We start from the raw sequence: 23,100 nt of genomic DNA on the forward strand, positions 1-23,100 counted from the left end.
ACTGCTGACAGAGAGGGCGGCCGAGTCACATAGAGACAGAGAGAGAGAGAGAGAGAGATGTAGCTGCTGAAGCCGTGTAGCATCAGTAGCAGCAAGCTAACAGACAGGCAGGCAGGCAGGCAGGCAGGCAGGCAGGCAGACAGACAGACAGACAGACAGACAGACAGACAGACAGGTCTTCAGCCTTTCAACCAAACAGTGTCAGGATCAGCAGGTTCTCCATCTTTCTTCCTCCCCCCTCCTCCTCCTCCTGCTTGCTGCTGAAGGAGAATATGGATCCGTAACCCCCCCCCCCCCCCCCCGATCTCCTCCTCCTCCTCCGTCTCCTCCACCTCCTCGTCCTCCTCCTCCATTCAGGCAGGATGCTCGGTGAGTATCTGGACCGATCCTCTTTACACATTAACAGCCTTTGTTAGTCTGAATAGATAAATGTACTGCTGTGTGTGTGTGTGTGTGTGTGTGTGTGTGTGTGTGTGTGTGTGTGTGTGTGTGTGTGTGTGTGTGTGTGTGTGTGTGTGTGTGTGTGTGTGTGTGTGTGTGCGCGCACTGGCGTCTTCTACCTGATTTGCATGCTGCGTTTCTGTGTGTGTGTGTGTGGGGCTGTAGTCTGTACACAGCTAGCCTGGTGTGTTAGCATGTGGCTAAGCTAGTCACATGCTGTAAGCCAACATGTTTAGCTAAACAAGATTAAGCTACATCAGACCCACACACACACACGCAGACAGACAGAAGAATTAGCATTGTAAGCAGCTAACGTTAAGGAGCTCGTTAAGATAATGATGAGAGATAATGAGCTAACGGAGCAACGACAGATCACCCTGCTCATGTGAGGATGGTTCAGACGTGTGTGTCATCAGAGGTCAGAGGTCACTGTTAACCCCCATGTGAGAAGAGTCATTTCAGCTGCTTACAGGTCAGATCTGATCTGATCAAATCTGATCAGTCTGCTAATTTGAAATCATCAGTCAATCTGTTTGATTCCCTAAATGATCTCACAGGTTCTTACTGACGTTTGGTGTTGATTCAGTTGATTTTAAAAATGTGTGTGGAAACTGCTTTTTCTGCTCAAAGTTTGCTCGTGTGAGTCCGTTTGGATTTGACAGTTCCGTTTAGCCCCCCCACCCCCAACCCCACCCCCTGGACTGGGAGGTCGACTTTGAGGTTCGTTACCTGTGGTGACCTCAAACTGTGAGGCGAGGACAGCGAGGGATGTTGACGGCAGCGGTGAGAGAAGAGATACGAGGCAAAGGTAGTTATTGAGTTTGTCCTCAGTCAGTCACACAGTCAGCAGCCGTCTCTGGCATCTGTCTCTGTCTCTGACGTCCAACAGGAGCAAACGTAGAATCAGAGACGAAACACTCAGCAGGACTGACGGTCACCGTTTTTGACTTTTCTTCAGTATCACAGTGATGATGAACAGCTGAACAGGGACGGGGAGCTGGAACATATCGAAGAGTCCAGAACATCTAGAACTCTATGCCTCTGAGACATGAACAGATCTGCAGAAGTTACTTTGTTTGAGGTTTGCTAAAAGCAGACGGCATGTTGTTGACCCTTTTCCATCGCCTGCATGTGACACACCCACTTTAACGCCATGCTGAGCCTTCAACATCTTCCTTTCATCCATCTGTTGCGTTTGTTTTGTTGACACTGGTCTGAAACCTGTCAATGAACGAACTGGACTGAAGCCCCTGAAAGGTGTTCTCTGTAGACCAGATGGCCTGGAAACCGGATGGATGAGGATTTCCGCACTGTGACTTCATTCAGGTCTTTAAAGCAGACTGTAGCAGCTAACGTAGCCACACGTCCTTCTAACTCCGCGCCAAAAGATCTGCTTCAAGCTTCACCCGAGGATGACTCAAGTGACATCAAGTGAGGACGATTGTCCGACTTCACAGGCTGTAGAACATCTGCAGAAGAACTTTCCAGCAAAGACACTGGACCTGATCCTTAATTTGGACTGAGTGCTTCTCAGCTCTGCACTCACTGTTCAGCTACGAGCAGCAGATCATACCTGTACGTGTCATAACCTGCAACTCCGCTCAGAGTGCACCCCATCACAATAGGAAGCTCAGGTCAAGCCAACACCTCTGACCTGACCTCTGACCCTAGACGGGTTAAGCCAACCCTGACTGGACCTCTCACTCTACACACAGACCGAGATCCAACCAGAAGATCAAAGGAAACGCAGGACGAGACGAAACGCTCGCTGTTTGTTATTGGTCTGACTTTATCGCACATTAACAACACAACAGGAAGTGCCAGGTCCTTACTTCCCCTCTGAGTCTGCAGGTCAACGATCAGGAGCTGATCAGGAGCTGATCAGGAGCTGATCAGGAGCTTCTGCAGTTCATGAGTTCATCATAGACGTCCTGACATCAGGAGTGAGCACTGCTGTAAACCCTCACACTGACCGCTGCTCTCACCTGTTCCTCCAGGTGTGTGATGCGGCGGCTGCGCTGCGGTAGCCAGGAGTCATTGCTAAGCGCCGGCTGTGTGTCGTCTCTGGAGCTCAGGATGGACCAATCAGTGATCATCAAGCCGGTTCACTCCTCCCTGCTGGGCCAGGACTACTGCTTCGAGGTGACGCACGCACACGACACACACTCAACATTACACGTCATGCCCGTGGTGTTTCCGTGGCAATGACCTCCAACCTCGTGTCTCCTAGGTAACGACCACGACAGGAACAAAGTGCTTCTCGTGTCGTTCGGCGGCAGAAAGAGACAAATGGATGGAGAACCTGAGAAGAGCCGTTCATCCCAACAAAGACAACAGCAGGCGGCTGGAGAACGTGCTGACGGTGTGGGTGATCGAAGCCAAAGACCTGCCCGCCAAGAAAAGGTAGGGGGCGCTCCGCCCGCCGTGTACTGTGCCAAGGAACCGCAGTACTGCTACTGCTGTCAGCTGGGTCCACAGCATGTATGGTCCGCAATGTTTATACTTCAGGTACCTCTGTCAGCTGGGTCCACAGTGTGTACTGACAGCAGTGTTTGTACTTCAGGTACCTCTGTCAGCTGGGTCCACAGTGTGTACTGACAGCAGTGTTTGTACTTCAGGTACCTCTGTCAGCTGGGTCCACAGTGTGTACTGACAGCAGTGTTTGTACTTCAGGTACCTCTGTCAGCTGGGTCCACAGTGTGTAGTAACAGCAGTGTTTGTACTTCAGGTACCTCTGTCAGCTGGGTCCACAGTGTGTACTGACAGCAGTGTTTGTACTTCAGGTACCTCTGTCAGCTGGGTCCACAGTGTGTACTGACAGCAGTGTTTGTACTTCAGGTACCTCTGTCAGCTGGGTCCACAGTGTGTACTGACAGCAGTGTTTGTACTTCAGGTACCTCTGTCAGCTGGGTCCACAGTGTGTACTGACAGCAGTGTTTGTACTTCAGGTACCTCTGTCAGCTGGGTCCACAGTGTGTACTGACAGCAGTGTTTGTACTTCAGGTACCTCTGTCAGCTGGGTCCACAGTGTGTACTGACAGCAGTGTTTGTACTTCAGGTACCTCTGTCAGCTGGGTCCACAGTGTGTACTGACAGCAGTGTTTGTACTTCAGGTACCTCTGTCAGCTGGGTCCACAGTGTGTACTGACAGCAGTGTTTGTACTTCAGGTACCTCTGTCAGCTGGGTCCACAGTGTGTAGTAACAGCAGTATTTGTACTTCAGGTACCTCTGTCAGCTGGGTCCACAGTGTGTACTGACAGCAGTATTTGTACTTCAGGTACCTCTGTCAGCTGGGTCCACAGTGTGTACTGACAGCAGTATTTGTACTTCAGGTACCTCTGTCAGCTGGGTCCACAGTGTGTACTGACAGCAGTATTTGTACTTCAGGTACCTCTGTCAGCTGGGTCCACAGTGTGTACTGACAGCAGTATTTGTACTTCAGGTACCTCTGTCAGCTGGGTCCACAGTGTGTTCTGACAGCAGTATTTGTACTTCAGGTACCTCTGTCAGCTGGGTCCACAGTGTGTACTGACAGCAGTATTTGTACTTCAGGTACCTCTGTCAGCTGGGTCCACAGTGTGTACTGACAGCAGTATTTGTACTTCAGGTACCTCTGTCAGCTGGGTCCACAGTGTGTACTGACAGCAGTATTTGTACTTCAGGTACCTCTGTCAGCTGGGTCCACAGTGTGTACTGACAGCAGTATTTGTACTTCAGGTACCTCTGTCAGCTGGGTCCACAGCGTGTACTGACAGCAGTATTTGTACTTCAGGTACCTCTGTCAGCTGGGTCCACAGCGTGTACTGACAGCAGTATTTGTACTTCAGGTACCTCTGTCAGCTGGGTCCACAGCGTGTACTGACAGCAGTATTTGTACTTCAGGTACCTCTGTCAGCTGGGTCCACAGCGTGTACTGACAGCAGTATTTGTACTTCAGGTACCTCTGTCAGCTGGGTCCACAGCGTGTACTGACAGCAGTATTTGTACTTCAGGTACCTCTGTCAGCTGGGTCCACAGCGTGTACTGACAGCAGTATTTGTACTTCAGGTACCTCTGTCAGCTGGGTCCACAGCGTGTACTGACAGCAGTATTTGTACTTCAGGTACCTCTGTCAGCTGGGTCCACAGCGTGTACTGACAGCAGTATTTGTACTTCAGGTACCTCTGTCAGCTGGGTCCACAGCGTGTACTGACAGCAGTATTTGTACTTCAGGTACCTCTGTCAGCTGGGTCCACAGCGTGTACTGACAGCAGTATTTGTACTTCAGGTACCTCTGTCAGCTGGGTCCACAGCGTGTACTGACAGCAGTATTTGTACTTCAGGTACCTCTGTCAGCTGGGTCCACAGTGTGTACTAACAGCAGTATTTGTACTTCAGGTACCTCTGTCAGCTGGGTCCACAGTGTGTACTGACAGCAGTATTTGTACTTCAGGTACCTCTGTCAGCTGGGTCCACAGTGTGTACTAACAGCAGTATTTGTACTTCAGGTACCTCTGTCAGCTGGGTCAACAGTGTGTACTAACAGCAGTATTTGTACTTCTGTCAACTGTATCAACAGTGTGTAGTAAGTGCAGTATTTGTACCTCAGGTACTTCTGTGAGCTGTGTCTGGACGACAGTCTTTATGCTCGGACGTCCTGTAAGCTGAAGACTGACAACATCTTTTGGGGAGAACGTTTCGACTTCAGCAGTCTGCCATCCGTCAACGCCGTCACTCTTCATCTCTACAAAGACACCGACAGGAAGAGGAAGAAGGACAAGAGCAGCTATGTCGGGCTGGTCAACATCCCCGTCTGCACGGTGACGGGCAGACAGCTGGTGGAGAAGTGGTACGCGGTGAGCACGCCCAGCACCAGCAGGGGTAGGTACAGCCTGAGACAGACCCAGGGTTTGGGACTCAGGCGGCAGTGTTTACGGTCTGGATGGGACTGGTCAGTGTGAAAGAGAGGACATCACGTCCTCTGCTGGGAAACATGGGGACGGGTTCAAAGAGCAGCTTTACTGAATTTTCTGTATGCGGTACAAAGTATTTCAAGGTTTGATGAGGTTGAGCTCGTGGAGTCATGTGATGGTCTCCGTGTTGTGTTTCAGGTAAGTCGTCTGTGCCGACGGTGCGAATCAAAGCTCGTTATCAGAGTATCGTCATCCTGCCGATGGAGCAGTACAAAGAGTTCGCTGAGTACATCAGCTCCAACTACCTGCTGCTCTGTAACACTCTGGAAGCCTCCATCAGCCTGAGAGCCAAAGAAGAGCTCGCAGCCGCGCTCGTCCACATCCTGCACAGCACCGGCAAGGCCAAGGTAACCCCACCCACCACACCTGACCCCACCTGACCCAAGCTGCTGTGCAGAACAGTGACTTGTCTTAAAGAGTACAGCAGAACATCAGGACAGGGTTTTGGAGGTTTAACGCAGTCATCGTCTGAGGGACACTGGACGCTGGAGGGCTCCAGAGTTGGACATTTTCTACTTCCAAGTGTTGTGGCTTTGAACTCAGCAGTCTGTGAGACAGATTCATGTTGACTTCCTCTGTCCTCATGTCAGTCACCTGCAGTCAGGTGGAGTTTGTCTGATCACATGACCCCCGTACATTCACAAGGTAACCCCTTTCTGCAGGACTTCCTGACAGACCTCATGATGTCAGAAGTGGACCGTTGCCGCGACAACGACCAGCTGATCTTCAGAGAGAACACACTGGCGACAAAGAGTATAGAAGAATACCTGAAGCTGATTGGACAGAAGTACCTGCAGGATGCCCTTGGTACACAACACGATACACAACATGAACGTTTCCTCCTTATTGAGGAGGTCCACTGGCAAGATTAACAGTTATTCATGTGTGTGTGTGTGTGTGTGTGTGTGTGTGTGTGTGTGTGTGTGTGTGTGTGTGTGTGTGTGTGTGTGTGTGTGTGTGTGTGTGTGTGTGTGTGTGCGCGCGCGCTTGCCCATCCGTCCAGGTGAGTTCATTAAAGCTCTGTATGAGTCAGATGAGAACTGCGAGGTCGACCCATCTCGCTGTGCGACCTCTGACCTCTCGGAGCATCAGGCCAACCTGAGGATGTGCTGCGAACTCGCCTTCTGCAAGATCCTCGACTCATACAGGTACACAGTCATACACACAAATACACACTGTGTCATCATATCTTCACATGTGTCATACACCAGCATCATCACTGACCTCCACCCACTCAGGGTCTTCCCCCGGGAGCTGAAGGAGGTGTTTGCCTCATGGCGACAGGAGTGTGGTAACCGTGGGCGACCAGACATCAGCGAGCGTCTCATCAGCGCCTCCTTGTTCCTGCGCTTCCTGTGTCCGGCTGTGATGTCACCGTCGCTGTTTGACCTGATGCAGGAGTACCCCGACGAACGCTCCGCAAGAACTCTAACCCTCATCGCCAAGGTCATCCAGACCCTCGCCAACTTCAGCAAGTAAGTCAGGGCTTTTACTGTGAAAGAACTGGGGGCTTTTACTGTGAAAGAGCAGGAAAGCTCACGCTCACAGAGGGGTTGTTCTCAGACAGAATAAAATAATAAATATATTTTGCCAGCATTAATAAACTGAGGACACTGTCATGTGTCTGCGAGACAGAGAGAGACGCCACAGCTCCAAAAACAGTCAACAGACCATATCAACACGGCGGCCATTTTGCTCTGACGTCACACTCAGCTTTTACATGCTGTTAAGATGATAAACACAAAGACATTTTTTACAGTCGTAGCCTTTCTTCTTTGGCTGAACATCATGTAACAGTAACTGCTAAAGAAAAATCATTCACAACAGGTCAAAGTTCAAGTCCATCGTCGGACACACTTCTTCTGCTTCAACTCCATCAGCGATAAAGAGCGAATGAGCGTTTTGTTCCGCCCCAGCGATCTGAATGTGCTCTGCAAACAGCACAGATGGATCGACGGACAGAACTGTGTCACTGCACCTTCTTCGCGCCTGTGGCCTGCTGTGCTCCAGGTCACATATTCGTAGGAAATCCGTCCCTCCACGTTTTCACCGTCCGTCGTCTTTTCAGCTGCTGGCCAATCAGGAAGCAGTGAGATGGTTCACGATTTGTCCATTCGCTGAGTTTAAACGCAGCAGGAAGACGTTATCCTTCTGGTTCCCAAACCGAGCGTGACGTCAGATGAAAACATGGCCTTCAGGTGTCCAGCTGCCACAAATCAATGAATGTATGGGAAAGCCAGCTGTCCCTGTTACCTGTGGTTGCAGGTTCGGCACCAAAGAGGAGTACATGCTGTTTATGAATGACTTTGTGGAGAGGCAGTGGAGCAGCATGCAGCGCTTCCTGCAGGAGATCTCAAACCCAGACGGACTGAACCACACCGCCGGCTTCGACGGGTACATCGACCTCGGCCGAGAGCTGTCCAGCCTGCACACGCTGCTGACCGAGCTTGACCAGGTAACACACCTGGCCAGGTGACCGGCATCTTAAGATTTTGGGGAAAAAATTATATTTACGGATTTAGGCCAATATCTCAGTCGTACATTCACACACTCACACACACACACAGGGATGTCGTTCGCACTGCGCTGTGTTACATACCCGGCAAAGTGCAGGTAATCCTGCACCTGCAGTATAGTGCTGCTGCAATGGACCTGTACCTCATTAGAAAAGCTCCAACTGTTGGAGAGAAAGCAACCCACGTCCTCCACCAGCACCACCCCAACAAAGACGACGTCTAGGAAAGGTTCTGCTACCACTGAGAAACGTCAAATAGACGAGCTTCTGTAGAGCATGCGGGGCTCATCCACCCAAACATGGCCGGTGTTAATGTTAGCTAGCTAACGTAGCTAACAGCCAAGCGTCTTCCTGACTTATGAGATGGTTTTACAGTCTTTGGGATCCTAAAGTCCAGCAGTGACACCGTAGAACACATCTTACGTAAAGTTTTGGATTGAATACAGTTTATGTCCAAACTTTCATTTACATCCTGTAAATTAACTTATTTCCCCTCACTGCTCTATGATTGGATGACCTAAAAAATAATTGACTAGGTCATTTGTGTAGTTTCTGTTCTGCATAAGTTATTTCTAGAGTTGTTTTGAAATTCATTTGACAGCAATCAGAATGACAACTAATTAAGGCAGCGATCTTCACTATTTTCACAAAGTCAACATCGGAGCCACTGAACACGCTCAGCGTGTCTGCCCTTTAATTTGTCGTCCCACAGCACAGTCTGTAAAGCAGGCAGCACAGGGCCAGTGAGACAGGCCTACCTAACACTGGGAGGAGCGGCAGTGTCTGACACTGCTTTCCAAAGTGGGAAAATCTCAACAGCTGCTCTGAGTTCAGCTTCTGAGTGTTCTGTGATGTCAGCAGATTAGAAAGCAGATCTGAGGTCTGTGCACGTTTTGATGGCGCCATCTTTGGAGCCTGTACTGCCACCTTGTGTATGAACAGCGTGGGTGCTTTGAATATTTTGAAGACTTATGTGTTGTGGCTGCATAATCCGACATTTATTAGGTGCCGTGGAAGCCACCAGCTAAGGCCTGGTGAGCCGCATGAGGCCGGATTAAAGGAGCAGTCCGCCGCAGCAGCGGTGAGCTTTGTGATATGTCCCCGGCCAGGACAGAGTCCACGCATAACCTTTTGTCCAGTGTTTGTGCATATTAAACAAGACGGAACATGTTTATCAATGGGCTTTAGAGACGCTGGCAAGTGGATTTTTTTACCTTTGGACAGAGCCAGGCTAGCTGTTTGGACCCTTTCCCGGTTCTTATGCTAAGCTAACTGCCTGTAGCCTCATATTAACCATACTTTTCCTCTAAGTGAAAAACTTGTGTGACTATCACCAGCAGATCGACTGACAGATTGTCTCTCTCGCTGTCCTACCTGTCTGTCTCTCTCCAGTCGTGTCTCTCAAAGCTCGGTCCTCTTCCTCGGATCCTCAGAGACGTGTCTGTGGCTCTGGCTAAACCGGGGAGCATGGCCAATCCTGGGGCCGCGGCCGTTTCATCTCCAGAACCTCAGCGTGTGGTGTCTCCACCCCCTCTGTCCCCGCCCCCCCTGTCCCCGCCCCTGTCTCCTCCTCTGGCGACTTGTAATCCCTCCATTGGCCTGCAAGGAGGCGTCGGACTGGACGGAGGGTTAGCATCATGTGTCCTGTTAGCTTTAGCATCCAGCTCAGGTTATCCGGTAGCAGCACACAAAGTTTACCAATCAACAGAAAACACACCTGTTTAAAGGCTGAGCGGTCCTGACCAATCACAGCTGAGTGATTGGCCTCAGTGTGGTTGTCAGGGGTTACCAATCGGCTGCTACCTTAGTGATACCTGTTTACTCGTCTTGCTTCATGTTTAGTAGTTACAGTGGTACAGTTTAGTACTTACAGCAGTACAGCTCAGTACTTACAGCAGTACAGCTCAGTACTTACAGCAGTGATGGTGATGTCAGTCTCCAGGACATGAATGTAAGTCTCTGTAATGTCCCCAGAAGTGATGGAAACCTGTGTGTGTTTGTAGTTTGGTAGATTTCACCAGACTTCCGTCTCCAACTCCAGAGAACAAAGACTTGTTCTTCGTCACCAAAGGATCCAGCCTGCAGCCCGCATCAGGTGACCTTTGAACTTTACCAGCTCATAACTCCTGACCTCAGTCTGTGACCTTTGACTTCTGACCTGTCCTCCTCTGTTGATGTCACTTCCTGCAGGCCTGCAGGGCTCTCCAGCTCCGAGTTCATCCTACTCGGAGCCCAATGAGAACGAGGCAGGATTTGAAATGACCAATGGGGGGCGGAGGGAGGGGCCAGACCTGACCAATGAGAGCCGTAGTCTGTCCCTGGTCGACCTGCAGGACTCCTCCCCTAGCGATGGCCTTGATGATGGCCAGTGGCAACGCAGAACGGGCCTTCTCCCCCTCTCCTTCCAGAACCCCGTTTATCACATGACCACCACGTCGCCACGGCAGCAGGTGGACGCCACGCCTTCGGACGGCTCGGCGGGGTCACAGGGAAATGCAGATGATAGGAACACCACGGCAACCAAACCGGCATTTCTTACCCAGATGTCAGTGGGGCTGGGAGGGGGAGAGAGAGGGGAGAGGATGTCGGCCATGTCGAGCAGCAGCAGTGGGGAGGAGTACTCCAGACGAGCTCTGTCTCTCACTGAGACCCTCACAGGTAAACAACATCACAGAAACATGACACCAGGAAGTCTGAGACCAGGTAGACTGAAAGACCACACTGCACCTGGAGCTGGATGAGGTTTGACTGACCTGTGACCTTTTCTCCCAGTCTGTGGATATCCACTGACTGTCTGTTGATCCACTCACAGACTGTCCCCTCTCTGCTAACAGCAGCTAAAGCTAGGCTAACATGACTCTGAAACGAGGGCGTACGAAGGCTGTGATTGGACCAACGGAGGCGCTGATGTGTGACCGAGCGTCAGAGAGTCTCACCTGGATCTGATCCGAGACTCTTTCACTCACCTGTGGAAACACAGATCAGCTGTGTCGGCTGAACTGATCAGGGATCATAGACATTCAGCTGCTTTCACTGCCAGCTTACAGGTGAGTCGCACCTGGTCAACATCTGGACAGACAGAGTCTCAAACCTCCTCCGGCCTGGTCTCAGCAGTCAGGGTTTGAGTCTTACAGAGATCAGCTCTCTGAGACTCGGGACGTCACTTGACGTAAATGTTTCTATAGCAACAGTGATAGAGGCTCATGTAAAGCTCTGTGATTGGATGTTTCCTACAGCAGTGCTCTCTGGGCCTTGCAGTTGACCTCAGTCCTAACAGACTCAGTCTGTGACCTTTGACCTGTCTGTCACAGACTCACCTGACGATGTCACTATTGTTGCTCCTCTCTCTCAGGAAGCTCTGCCCCTCCTCGTCAGAATTCCTCAGGTCCTCAGAGACGCATCGATCAGCCTCCTCCCCCCGCCTCCGCTCCACCGGGACCTCCTCGAGGTCGGACACCTCCCAGCATGCTTAGCGGTGGTGGAGGCTCCGCCTACCCGCCCCGTCCTGCCTCCGGCAGCATGATGTCATCAAGTCCTGATTGGCCAAGCAGCGGCCAGTCGCGGCTCAGACAGACGTCGTCATCATCTAAAGGAGACAGCCCAGAGAAACAACGGCCTGCTGCCAAGGTAACAGGCTGTTACCATGGTAACTTGTTGGTCTGACCTTTGACCTTCTCACTGATAGCAGGGATGTAAGTGTTGGCATAAAAATGGCAGACAAGCTCTGTAGAAGTACGCTTGGTGTGTTCAGGCTCCCTCCCCCTGCGCACTGGATCGAACGGCCGCCTGGCTGCTCAACATGAACTCCACCTCCTCCTACGGCGAGACCGAGGACGATCGCCATGACGACGCCCTCATAGAGAAGGTGAGAGACTCCTCGTGCTGGGTCAGCACTGGGTCAGCACTGGGTGCTTACTGGGTCCATACTGGGTCTGCACTGGTTCTGCACTGGGTCTGTACTGGTTCTGCACTGGGTCTGCACTGGGTCTGTACTGGTTCTGCACTGGGTCTGCACTGGGTCTGTACTGGTTCTGCACTGGGTCTGCACTGGGTCTGTACTGGTTCTGCACTGGGTCTGCACTGGGTCTGCACTGGGTCTGCACTGGGTCTGTACTGGTTCTGCACTGGGTCTGCACTGGGTCTGCACTGGGTCTGTACTGGTTCTGCACTGGGTCTGCACTGGGTCTGTACTGGGTCTGCACTGGGTCTGCACTGGGTCTGCACTGGGTCTGACTCTGCCTGTGTTTTCAGTACCAGCAGGAGATTGCGTTGCTGCAGGAGAAGCTGCGAGTTGCGGCGTTGCGGCAGGATGAGTGCGAAGCCCGACTGCTGATCCAGGATCAGCAGAATCAACGCATGCTTCAGGAGTACCAGGTGTGTAACAAACCTGATCTACCTGTCAGAGGAGGACTGAAGTCACAGCTGCATCAGCTGATTCTTTCATGCTTCATGCAGCCTCTAAGCTCCTCCAGTTTGTTTTCATAAAAACACAAAATTTAAGTTTAGAAATTGATCAAATCTGTCAGCTGTTCAAAACTGATACGAGTGAAGGGGAAGACTGACAGTGTGTGATCACCTGACCGTGCTGGACCAATAGGACTGTGTGTGTGTGTGTGTGTGTGTGTGTGTGTGTGTGTGTGTGTGTGTGTGTGTATGTGTGTGTGTGTGTGTGTGTGTGTGTGTGTGTGTGTGTGTTTTTCAGGCTCGGTTGGAGGACACAGAGAGCAGACTGAGGAGGCTGCAGGATGACAAAGACCTCCAGATGAACAGCATCATCAGCAGGTCTGTCTGTCTGTCTGTCTGTCTGTCTGTCTGTCTGTCTGTGCTCCTGTCTGTCTGTCTGTCTGTCTGTGAGGTAAACAGTGTGACCTCTGACCTCTGCAGGTTGATGGCAGTGGAGGAGGAGCTGAAGAAGGATCATTCTGACATGCAGGCAGTGGTGGACTCCAAACAGAAGATCATAGAGGCACAGGTACCTGTCTGTCCACCTGTCTGTCCACCTCTCTGCCTGAGACAGCTCTGTCTTCTTTTTGCTCGTGAACGCTGGTTTTTCATGCAGCTCGCTTCCTGTCTGTCTGCCATCAGGAGAAGAGGATTGCGAGTCTGGATGCAGCCAACAGTCGTTTGATGGCGGCATTGACGCAGCTGAAGGAACGCTACGCTGTGACATCACAGAGAAATGGCCTGTCTCCTAGCAACACGTCCTCACTGCAGATCACCGAGAACGGAGAGTTCCGTAACTCCGGCAACTGCTGAGCTATGATTGGCTTTGATGGAAGGGAGGGGGAGGGGCTTATCTGCATGATGTTTGAGAGGCAGCAGGAGACCAGGCTAATTCATTAACCATGCCTCTGTAAATCAGCCAATCAGCACTGTCGTAGTTCCAGTTACTGCCACCTCCTACAGAGATGGATCTGACCTCTGACCTCCAGTTGCTAGGTTGCCCTCAGTTCCTGTTTTTGTTTTGCATGTTTCCTTTTTGAACTTTTTGCAAAGACTGACATCATACTTTCCTTTTGGTACTTCCTGTTGAGAGCCAGAAACCTCCAACAACCAACCTGCACGTCTTCATTACAGCTCCAGACCACCTGGAACAGTCCCACCTGTATCTACCTGGCTTAATCAAAGTAACTGGAACAGTCTGGCTCAGTATGGCCCTGGTCTGACAGGCTCAACTCCATTCTTACTGGAACACCTTTGCCTCTATGTGGCTCTGGTTTCATCAGATGATCTGGAGCAGCTTTGGTTGTATGTGGCTCTTGTGTCCCCAGATTAACTTTATATACGTTGTGTGACTGAACTGACCCCAGACCAGCTCCGGCTGCATACGCCTCTGGTCTGACTGGAGTAACGTGAACACCTGTCTGCATATGGTTCTGTAATCTGTCTGAGCTGCCTGGAACAAGTTTGGTGGCAGATGGCTCTGGTCTGACTGGACTACCTGGACTGGACTGGACTGGACTGGACTGGACTGGACTGGACTGGACTGGACTGGACTGGACTGGACTGGCTGTGTGTGGCTCTGGTGTGAAGCAGTTTCTGTTGAAGTTAAACTTTATTGAGTAACGACACGTCGACGTTCAGTTCTTTAGGCTTCGATAGTTTCATCCCGGCTACGATCAGCCAGATCGGCTTCACCTGTGCATCCAGCAGAGCAGAGACGGTTAGCTTAGCTTAGCTTAGCTTAGCTTAGCTTAGCTTAGCACGCAGACTGGAAGTAGGGAAAACTGATGAAGCAGCTCCAGCAAAGGGGAACCAACCTTTATCTGCTTGTGGTGAGCGTTTGGCCGCTCTGGGCTTCCATAGCGCTGAACATTTAGTCGCTCTGGTTCAGAGGTTGATGTGAGAGAGTTAGCCGCTAGTTTGTGTGTTTCAGAGAATTCTACTGGTGTTAATGTAAGCATCAGATTTTATTGTAAAACAGTCAAAACTTTAAATTGTGATGAATAGTTTGTACACACGCACGCACGCACGCACGCACGCACGCACGCACGCACACACACACACACACACACTCTGTCTTCACTGTGGCTTCTGTCCTTCTGTATTTATGAACCTCCTTCTGTTCGAGATCTTCTTCTTATTATTTATCGATCGATCAGTATTTATAAACAGATGCTCCAATAAAATATTACACTATCAGACTGTTGCCGTGGCGATGAATGAGTCTGCAACCAGCGGCCGCACACACCGTCACACACCTCCCAGAAACCACATCAGCTGACACACAGGCGGGCTTTATTTATGAGAACAAAGCAGTGAAAGACGAGCTCCTCTATGATGGTTAAACAGGAAGTGATGTCACAGGTCTTTGATGGCTCGCTCCAGCTGGTCGACGGTCCAGTACTCGTGGTTCCAGCCCAGGAACCAGCCAGTGAAGGTCGGCGGTTCAAATCCCTGTTTGACCGTCACAATGGGGGTCCGAGGGTCTCTGTCTGCCGGGTCGCTCTCAACGTACCTGACAGCTGGACACAAACACACACATCCTGAACCACCTGGACCAGGTCCAGTCTGTGAATCGAGGATCCCTGGAACCTGGATCAGGAACAGTGGTGCCCATAAAGTCCTAAGTTCTCAGAAAATACTAATTAGTTTCAAACTAGCGAGACACTAAATCAGGTCGCACCAGATCAGTCTGAGCCTGGTCCGTCAGGTGTCACTTGGTTGCTGTGTAACATCTGTGGCAGCGTCCAATCATTTGCCACGAATCCAAACAAGGGAATGAAGGGCAGCGTCACGTTTCAGCAAAACATCTGAAACGCTGGATAAAGTCACCTGCTGCTCAGTGATCACACCTGACAGGTCAGCAGGTGAGACGTTGCTGACCTGAGATCAGGACAGTCAGTCGGACTCCAACATGTTCAATCACACGTTCATCATCACATCAGATCCTGAACCCTGAACGAGCATCAGTTAGTGTCTGTGGTCTGTCAGTCACACTGACTTCCTGTCCATCTCACCTGATGACGCCGCCTCCTCCTTCTCCTCCTCACGAGCCTCATTTCCGATCCAAACAAACACCTGCAGGAGGACACAGGAAGTGAGGAGACAGAGAGGATGGGGGGCATGTTACCATGGTGATGACAGGAGACTCACCTGGTCCCAGGTATCAAAGATCATGACATCATCAGGAGCAAGGTCATCCTGCGTCAGTTCACCTGGAACTTCCTCCATCTGGCACACACACACACACACACACACACACACACACACACACACACACACACACAGTGTAAGTGACATCATTACAGCCTCTTTTAATCCACCACTTAACTATTGGTTCGTGGTTCTTTAATCAATAACTGATGTCCTCTAAACAACATGGCTGATCATCAGTGCGTTAACGGTCACGTGACCTGGTCACATGACCAGGTCGACAGACAGACCAGGAAGCTTCCGGTCTTGTTGGAGCAGCCAAACAGGCGAGGAGGATGATCCTCCATCTTGTCCTTCGGCCGTGGGGAACGACAGTAGTCCTCCTGCCCCCCCAGCGCATCCCAGAATGCATCTGTAACCACACACAGACACAGACAAACTCTCGGTCAGTTTAATGGCGTTTCAAATACACAAAAAGATGCACTGACACTCGCTCCACACCTTCCTCCCCCCCCTCCTCCAGCAGGGTGGGGGTGACCTGCAGGAGTCCAGCCAGGTGCTCGGCTCCCCGGACTTCAGCTGAGCTGCTGCTCCTCCCTCTCCACATCCAGCATCCAGAGGAGGAGACCAGGAGGAAGACGTCACTGGAGTGCAGCCTGGACGAGGCGGGATCCACCTGAGGAGGACAGCCCAGAGGAGTCGTGGCTGAAACTGGTCAAACTGGTTTTATACTGGGATCAGAACACATATTTCAGGGACTTAACGATCCCCCGGACATCTGTGTTTGTCTGAAGGTCTTGTGTCCTTAAAATCCAAAAGTACTATGTCTTGTCCCTCATTTAAAAAAAAGTGATTATGCAAAGTTTAACTCCTTCATTGGAGACGTTTCATACTTTTCTGTCAGAGTTTGTTTCAGGTCTCCACATCACACGAGTGAAGGTGAATACTGAACCATGATTGGCTCCCAGACTATTTGTACTGTCTCTCGTAGGTCCGCCCCTTTTTACCTGAGACTGTCCTCTTTCAGCTCTGCTCAAACATTGAAACACAGGAACAAGAAGACAAACACATTTTTGAGAGGAGGGGGACTTTAAATGAGGACGGGGCGTTTGGGTGCTGGAACGAACACAGTGACCGTCTCAGCGCTGATGAGACGTGAGTCTGAACCTCTGCTTTTCTGTCTCACCTCCACAGCTCTGGAGTCTCCCGCTGAATTGGCTCGAACCTGGAACAGGCGAGTATCTGCCACCTCTGATTGGCCGCCCTCTCTGGAAGTCCCACCCTTGTGCACCACCATTGGTTTGCCTCCAAACAGGCTCATGAGGTGGGCCGGCTCTTTTCCCTGAACCACACGCACCTGCACACAGAGAGCGAGGAGTTACAGGTGAAGGCCTCATGTCAGAGGGTTGAATTCAGTGTCTGGGTCTATTAAGACAGCTAGGTCCAGTGTCCTCACCTGCACAGCACCTCCTCCCAGTTCATTGTCCAGCTGGATGGCCAAGATGGCCGACGCTCCAACCTCATCCTGGCTAGACTCAGTCCCCTGCCTGACGAGACAGACAGAAATGCAACAAGTGATGAAGGTTTGGGTTTCAGCATTGTGCTGGAAGAGAAAGCCAAAACCAGATGGGGGCCCTCCAGTCCAAACCGGTCTGCACCGGTCCAACATGGACACATGAAAATCATACCTGAACCCAATGTGCAAAACCAAAAGACAACTGCAGCCAGTTTATTCAATATTCCTTTATTCGTCCTGCGAGGGGAAATTCCAAATTCTTATTATTTTTTTATTTTTCTATTTTTTTTTCCCTCTCAAATCAATTCAATAAAATTCCATTTTATGGAGACTTTTCCAAAACCAGCTTCCAAAAACTAAAACGAGAAAGTCCACACGTGTCTGTCTGTCTGTGTCGTGTTGTGTCTCACCATATGTAGATGATGTGTCCCTGTCTGTCACTGTGTCGGTACTGATACAGAATGATGTAACTGTCCCCTCCATAGAACTGACCGAAGACTGACGGATCCACTGGAACCTTATCTGATCCTTCAATACGCCAGATCTGCAGAGAGACAGACAGGCAGACAGACAGGCAGACAGAGAGACAGACAGGCAGGCAGACGGACAGGCAGGTGGACGGACGGACGGACGGACGGACAGACGGACGGACGGACGGACAGATAGAGCATTTTAACCAACAGAAAACAAAAAATATTTTGTTTGCAGTGAACAACATTTCCCATGAGTCTCAGCTGCATGTGCATTTGAAAACACTGGTGGGAGATGTAGTTATTGAAGGTTGGTGACAGAGCTGTGATTGGTCAGACAGATCTGGTCTCTGTCTCACCTGTTTCTGTCCATCTCCTCGGTCCACCATCCCGTGCTGAGCCGCCATGGCTTCTGATTGGTGGAGCTTCGATACGTCAAATGGAACCTGTCCAATCAGAACACTTAGTTTCCAGAGGCAAAGCGGTTCTCTGAACGTCAGAAGAGAATATTTCCTGACCTTGATCCTGAACCTGATTGGTTTACCTTCTTTATCTTTGCAATCTGATTGGATACATAGGCCGTTCCCATGCCAACGGTATCGTCAGGGTCCATCCAGTCCTTAAAGAACTGTTTGAACAGTGGTGTCTCCCCGTACTCAGGTAGGACCTGAACCTGAGGAGGGACATTTTAGACGGGTAAGGACAGGTTGTGTACATTTGTACAGCAGCGTGGGACAACTTGGACAAGGAAGACACTTTGGACAGGTAGATCTGTCTGTGTTGGTCACAGATCTTCACCTGGACAGACAGCTTCGGTCACATGAGCTTTCAGGCTTATGCTTCAGGTGACTTTGAGCACAGACCACTGACAGGTGAGACAGTAACACTCCACAAGCTCCACCTTTTTACCTGTTTACCTGTTTACCTGTGTGTGTGCTGGGTAGTTCATCTTGTGGATGAACTTCTCTGAGCTCTTCAGAACAGCGTGACGCTCCTCAGCGTTCGCTTCCTTACCTGCACACACAGCAACAGGTAGACAGATTATGATAAATCTCAGGACAGGTGAGTGAACACCTGTACGACAGGTGGCTGAGCTGGTTTTAAACTGATCTAACTTCTTTTAGACTAGTTTGGTTTGAAAAGAGCAAAGTTTGAACCTTTCCAGACAAAGATCTGCCCTCTGGCTCCGTTGTCAAGGATAAAACAGTCACTGGACTGCAAAGCATCCTGGGAGAATGGACCCTTCTCTGCCACCATGGTAACCTCTGTGTCACCATCCGCATTGGACACCTGACAGACAGATAGACAGACAGGTTAACGCTTCCTGCTTTTGCTTCACAGTAAAAGTCTTCCAGTGGATCAAAGTAATATTTGGATCTAGACTTTTTGTTTTGCTTTTCATATGATGGGGAAGCAGGGACACCATGAATAGTCGTAGTGAGCTAATTGGACAAACACATCGTAGACGTGTCCAAGTGTTACCTTGTACAGTCGTGCCTGTGTCCTGTGTGCAATGTCCATCTTTGTGTCTTCATTGTGAGCTTCAGGCAGCTCCGGCTTCTCCCCGAGAACCTGAAGAGGTAAGAGGTCAAAAAGAAGAGGTTAGAAGTCAACAGGAAGAGGCAAGAGGACAACAGGAAGAGGCCAGAGGACCGCAGGAAGAGGCCAGAGGACCACAGGAAGAGGCAAGACATCAGCAGGAAGAGGCAAGACGTCAACAGGAAGAGGCAAGAGGACCGCAGGAAGAGGCAAGAGGACCACAGGAAGAGGCCAGAGGACCGCAGGAAGAGGCAAGAGGACAACAGGAAGAGGCCAGAGGACCGCAGGAAGAGGCAAGAGGACAACAGGAAGAGGCCAGAGGACCGCAGGAAGAGGCAAGAGGACCGCAGGAAGAGGCCAGAGGACCACAGGAAGAGGCAAGACATCAGCAGGAAGAGGCAAGACGTCAACAGGAAGAGGCAAGAGGACCACAGGAAGAGGCCAGAGGACCGCAGGAAGAGGCAAGAGGACAACAGGAAGAGGCCAGAGGACCGCAGGAAGAGGCAAGAGGACAACAGGAAGAGGCCAGAGGACCACAGGAAGAGGCCAGAGGACCGCAGGAAGAGGCAAGAGGACAACAGGAAGAGGCAAGAGGACCACAGGAAGAGGCAAGACGTCAACAGGAAGAGGCAAGACGTCAGCAGGAAGCAGTCAGAGGTCCAGAAAAAGAGGCTGTGGACTCAACAAGGAGTAAAGGAAAGACAAACATAAGTAAAGCACTTGTTCCCAGTTGTTCTATGTGTTCAGTCAGAGGAACTCTTCATGATCACATCTTCAAACTGAGTTTATGTCACTGGATCATAAACTGGACGTTATTTAACACGATTAAGACGATAAAGGTGTTTACTCTTTCAGTAATCATGGACGTGTCAGGTGTTTACCGTTGTCTGTTTTTCAGGTGTGAACCACTTTGTTTTTGTCAAATCAGAAACGACCTCTTTCCCTTAATTGTCATCGTTGATTATCATCTCTGTGCAGCAGCAAGTGCTCGGGTGGAGGTGTGTCCTGTTGATGGCCTCACACCAGTTTATGATCATGTTTGTTTCTAAACACCAAATCATCATTGTCTTTTTTTCGAAATCAGTTCCACCATCGTTTCACCTGGAGATTACAACACATGAACACCTGGTCAGGAATAATTGTTGAGTTCGTTGAACTGTTCTCAGGTCAGTATGCGGTACATGCAGTATATAATGTACTTGTTGTTTTTGTGGCATTAGTATATTGTGTGGTCATGTGACATGCCTCAAGCATCCTCTCTGGCTCTGCCCCCTCATCACAGAGAAGTAGCTTGGCCCGCCCACACCGCTCATCGTCACGGATACCCTTGGACACCTGTCAATCAGTCAGTCAGCTGGTGACATGTCATCACATGATGTCACTGAATAATGATGATGTAATGAAGTGATGTCACTACTTACCACAGTGGTCTTCAGCTTCTCAAAGCGGTTGCTATGGGAACCAGACCACTGGATGATTTCCTGCAAAGAGACAGACGAGTTCAGCACTGTCTCTCTCTCTCCACGTGTCTCACCTGTCTACCTGTCTCACCTCCCCCAGGTCCAGAATAAAACTGTCTCCCCGGTTGAAACTCTCCCAGCTGACAGGAACCTCCGTCGCCCTGACGATGCGTCGACCTTTGACATGCAGCAGCCGCTGAACCTCCACATCATTGGTCACCACATGTTGTAACCCTGAGGCCACGCCCCCTTTCTGTGTGAGAGGAAGTGATGTCATCAGTGCCAAACGCTGGCCGTTTCTCAATACCAAGTACGCCAAGTTCGGACTTACGAACTTGGTAGTTCGGACTTAGCAAGTTCGACTTGGGAGTACAGTCTCTCCAGGACGGGAGGACGCAGGACCGTCACTCTGCAGCTGGGACAGCAGCGAACTTGATGACGTTAGCAGGACGACACATCTCTGAAAACTTTGGAGCAAATTTTAAACTACGCACTATCGTGATGAATCGACCACAGATTTTAAGTTTTAACATCCACTTTCTCAGATAAAATAATCTTAAAACCACATTCCGTACTACTAAAACAGCAGTATTTCCAGACTTGTAACTTATAGTTGAGAGTCCTCTCCTCCAGCATCGTTGCGATGAAATGCATTCTGGGATACATGGTTGCCCCAAGTCCGCACAAGTCACCATCTGATGCATCCTCGATAATGTGGGAGGGGCGAGAACACATCTGGGTATTTGAGTGTACTTGTCGAGATGCGGACTTGAGAATTGGAACAGTACTTGGACTCAGACTGATGACGTTTCTCAAGTACACAAGAACACAAGTACAGAGAAGAACGCATATTGAGAAACGGCGACTGTGTTTTGAGAATCACAGTGGTGACTCTCAGTACTGTTACTGCTGCAGAGTACCCAGAGTTACAACGTCCAGTAAATAAAAACATTAAAATGATAGAGTTACAACGTCCAGTAAATAAAAACAATAAAATGATAGAGTTACAACGTCCAGTAAATAAAAACATTAAAATGATAGAGTTACAACGTCCAGTAAATAAAAACATTAAAATGATAGAGTTACAACGTCCAGTAAATAAAAACAATAAAATGATAGAGTTACAACGTCCAGTAAATAAAAACATTAAAATGATAGAGTTACAACGTCCAGTAAATAAAAACATTAAAATGATAGAGTTACAACGTCCAGTAAATAAAAACATTAAAATGATAGAGTTACAACGTCCAGTAAATAAAAACATTAAAATGATAGTTACGACGTCCAGTAAATAAAAACATTAAAATGATAGTTACGACGTCCAGTAAATAAAAACATTAAAATGATAGTTACGACGTCCAGTAAATAAAAACAATAAAATGATAGAGTTACAACGTCCAGTAAATAAAAACATTAAAATGATAGTTACAACGTCCAGTAAATAAAAACATTAAAATGATAGTTACAACGTCCAGTAAATAAAAACATTAAAATGATAGTTACAACGTCCAGTAAATAAAAACATTAAAATGATAGAGTTACAACGTCCAGTAAATAAAAACAATAAAAACGTTAAAATGATGAGACTTTCAAAAATGTAAAAGTAGAATAAAATCAAAACAGAGATCAAATGTCTCTCTGCGATGTGCAAAGTAAAAGGCCCGACAGTAGTATTAATAGTACAAGCCATGTAGTTACCATGTACTTGAGTCCGGTTTTGAAGTACCCGCTGAAGTTCTTGGATTCATAGCCCTGGACCTCACGGTACTGGACCGGTTTCCCCTGCAGGTAGTCATCCATCTGCACTGTAAAGATGGCTGCTGCACTACTCTCATCCTGAGAGCACTCTGAACCTGCAGAACAACCAACCAATCAGAGAGCAGAACCACAGTCAAATCACAATCAGCTGTTGTAGCTACAACCAACTGCAAACACTGCTATGACTACTACAAGTACTGCAATCATATTGAACCAGTGGAGCCCCTCAGAGCTCAATTCTGGGGCCATTTCTGTTCTCCTCGTATATTGATTTAGTAATAGTAATAGTTGTAGTATTAATTTAGTTTCTATATCTCTGTATATACACATATATACAAGTACATGGTGTATCACAACATTAGTTCATCACATATAGCAGCATTAGTATATGAAGTATTGCAGTACCTTGCCAGTAGTGCAGGTCAAACTGGGTTCCCCCGCCGTTCTTGATGGTGTGGAGAACCAGGTAAGCATCCCCACTGAAGAACTGTCCATACAGACTCTCAGGAACAGGAACCAACTCCATGTTCTCCACCCGCCACAGCTGAAGCCCCGCCCTCTTACCTGCACACTCAAACTCTGGATGGAATGCCATGATGTCACCTGCAGGGGGCGGGGCTTCTTAAGTCTAATTTACAACTGTAAAAGTTCTGATTTGTCATTTTAGATTTTTGGTTTTCAAATGTTTGTGTTGATTATTTTCAGTCCAAAATAAATTTCAGTTTGAGGAGAAAACAGAGAAAAGTTTCTCCTGAGTTCACTGTCGTGTTCAGAGTAACTCATCCTCTCAACACAAAACATCTCTGCTGCAGCTGAGAGAAGCAGGAAGTGACTCGCCCAGACAGACAGGCA

General features: G+C 49.4%; 2 protein-coding genes across 2 annotated transcripts in view; one reads left to right on the forward strand and one right to left on the reverse strand.

The window, feature by feature from the left end:
• LOC139332243 (disabled homolog 2-interacting protein-like) lies at window positions 1-14,551 on the forward strand. The gene is made up of 18 exons (XM_070963998.1): window positions 1-369; window positions 2,439-2,583; window positions 2,672-2,844; window positions 5,031-5,302; window positions 5,533-5,741; window positions 6,057-6,201; window positions 6,398-6,542; window positions 6,633-6,869; window positions 7,660-7,849; window positions 9,302-9,537; window positions 9,913-10,004; window positions 10,100-10,567; window positions 11,262-11,536; window positions 11,661-11,774; window positions 12,161-12,283; window positions 12,612-12,691; window positions 12,794-12,881; window positions 12,995-14,551. Exons 2-18 carry the CDS (start codon window positions 2,446-2,448, stop codon window positions 13,163-13,165), a joined length of 3,156 nt encoding a protein of 1,051 aa, XP_070820099.1. The 5' UTR covers window positions 1-369; window positions 2,439-2,445; the 3' UTR covers window positions 13,166-14,551.
• LOC139332244 (gelsolin-like) overlaps window positions 14,302-23,100 on the reverse strand; it is a 14,780-nt gene continuing 5,981 nt past the window's right edge. The window contains exons 2-19 of the mRNA XM_070963999.1: window positions 22,654-22,851; window positions 22,189-22,343; window positions 20,582-20,743; window positions 20,452-20,511; window positions 20,276-20,365; window positions 18,974-19,063; window positions 18,649-18,781; window positions 18,417-18,505; window positions 18,036-18,164; window positions 17,851-17,937; window positions 17,432-17,565; window positions 16,962-17,052; window positions 16,692-16,862; window positions 16,007-16,181; window positions 15,796-15,917; window positions 15,506-15,583; window positions 15,370-15,430; window positions 14,302-14,874 (exon numbers count right to left, since the gene is read on the reverse strand). Of these exons, the coding sequence (XP_070820100.1) occupies window positions 14,711-14,874; window positions 15,370-15,430; window positions 15,506-15,583; window positions 15,796-15,917; window positions 16,007-16,181; window positions 16,692-16,862; window positions 16,962-17,052; window positions 17,432-17,565; window positions 17,851-17,937; window positions 18,036-18,164; window positions 18,417-18,505; window positions 18,649-18,781; window positions 18,974-19,063; window positions 20,276-20,365; window positions 20,452-20,511; window positions 20,582-20,743; window positions 22,189-22,343; window positions 22,654-22,843 (2,181 nt within the window). The 5' untranslated portion in view covers window positions 22,844-22,851 and the 3' untranslated portion in view covers window positions 14,302-14,710. The remainder of the gene's footprint in view (window positions 14,875-15,369; window positions 15,431-15,505; window positions 15,584-15,795; window positions 15,918-16,006; window positions 16,182-16,691; window positions 16,863-16,961; window positions 17,053-17,431; window positions 17,566-17,850; window positions 17,938-18,035; window positions 18,165-18,416; window positions 18,506-18,648; window positions 18,782-18,973; window positions 19,064-20,275; window positions 20,366-20,451; window positions 20,512-20,581; window positions 20,744-22,188; window positions 22,344-22,653; window positions 22,852-23,100) is intronic.

The sequence above is a fragment of the Chaetodon trifascialis genome, chromosome 6, assembly GCF_039877785.1.
Source record: "Chaetodon trifascialis isolate fChaTrf1 chromosome 6, fChaTrf1.hap1, whole genome shotgun sequence".
Classification (NCBI taxonomy): Eukaryota; Metazoa; Chordata; class Actinopteri; order Chaetodontiformes; family Chaetodontidae; genus Chaetodon; species Chaetodon trifascialis.

What these genes read in the sequence shown, in the direction of transcription:
- LOC139332243 (XM_070963998.1), top strand. Translation starts at nt 2,446, where the DNA reads ATGCGGCGGCTGCGCTGCGGTAGCCAGGAGTCATTGCTAAGCGCCGGC. An exon ending in TCTCACTGAGACCCTCACAG is followed by an intron (nt 10,568 to 11,261) that starts GTAAACAACATC and finishes CCTCTCTCTCAG; the next exon opens with GAAGCTCTGCCCCTCCTCGT. An exon ending in ACGACGCCCTCATAGAGAAG is followed by an intron (nt 11,775 to 12,160) that starts GTGAGAGACTCC and finishes CTGTGTTTTCAG; the next exon opens with TACCAGCAGGAGATTGCGTT.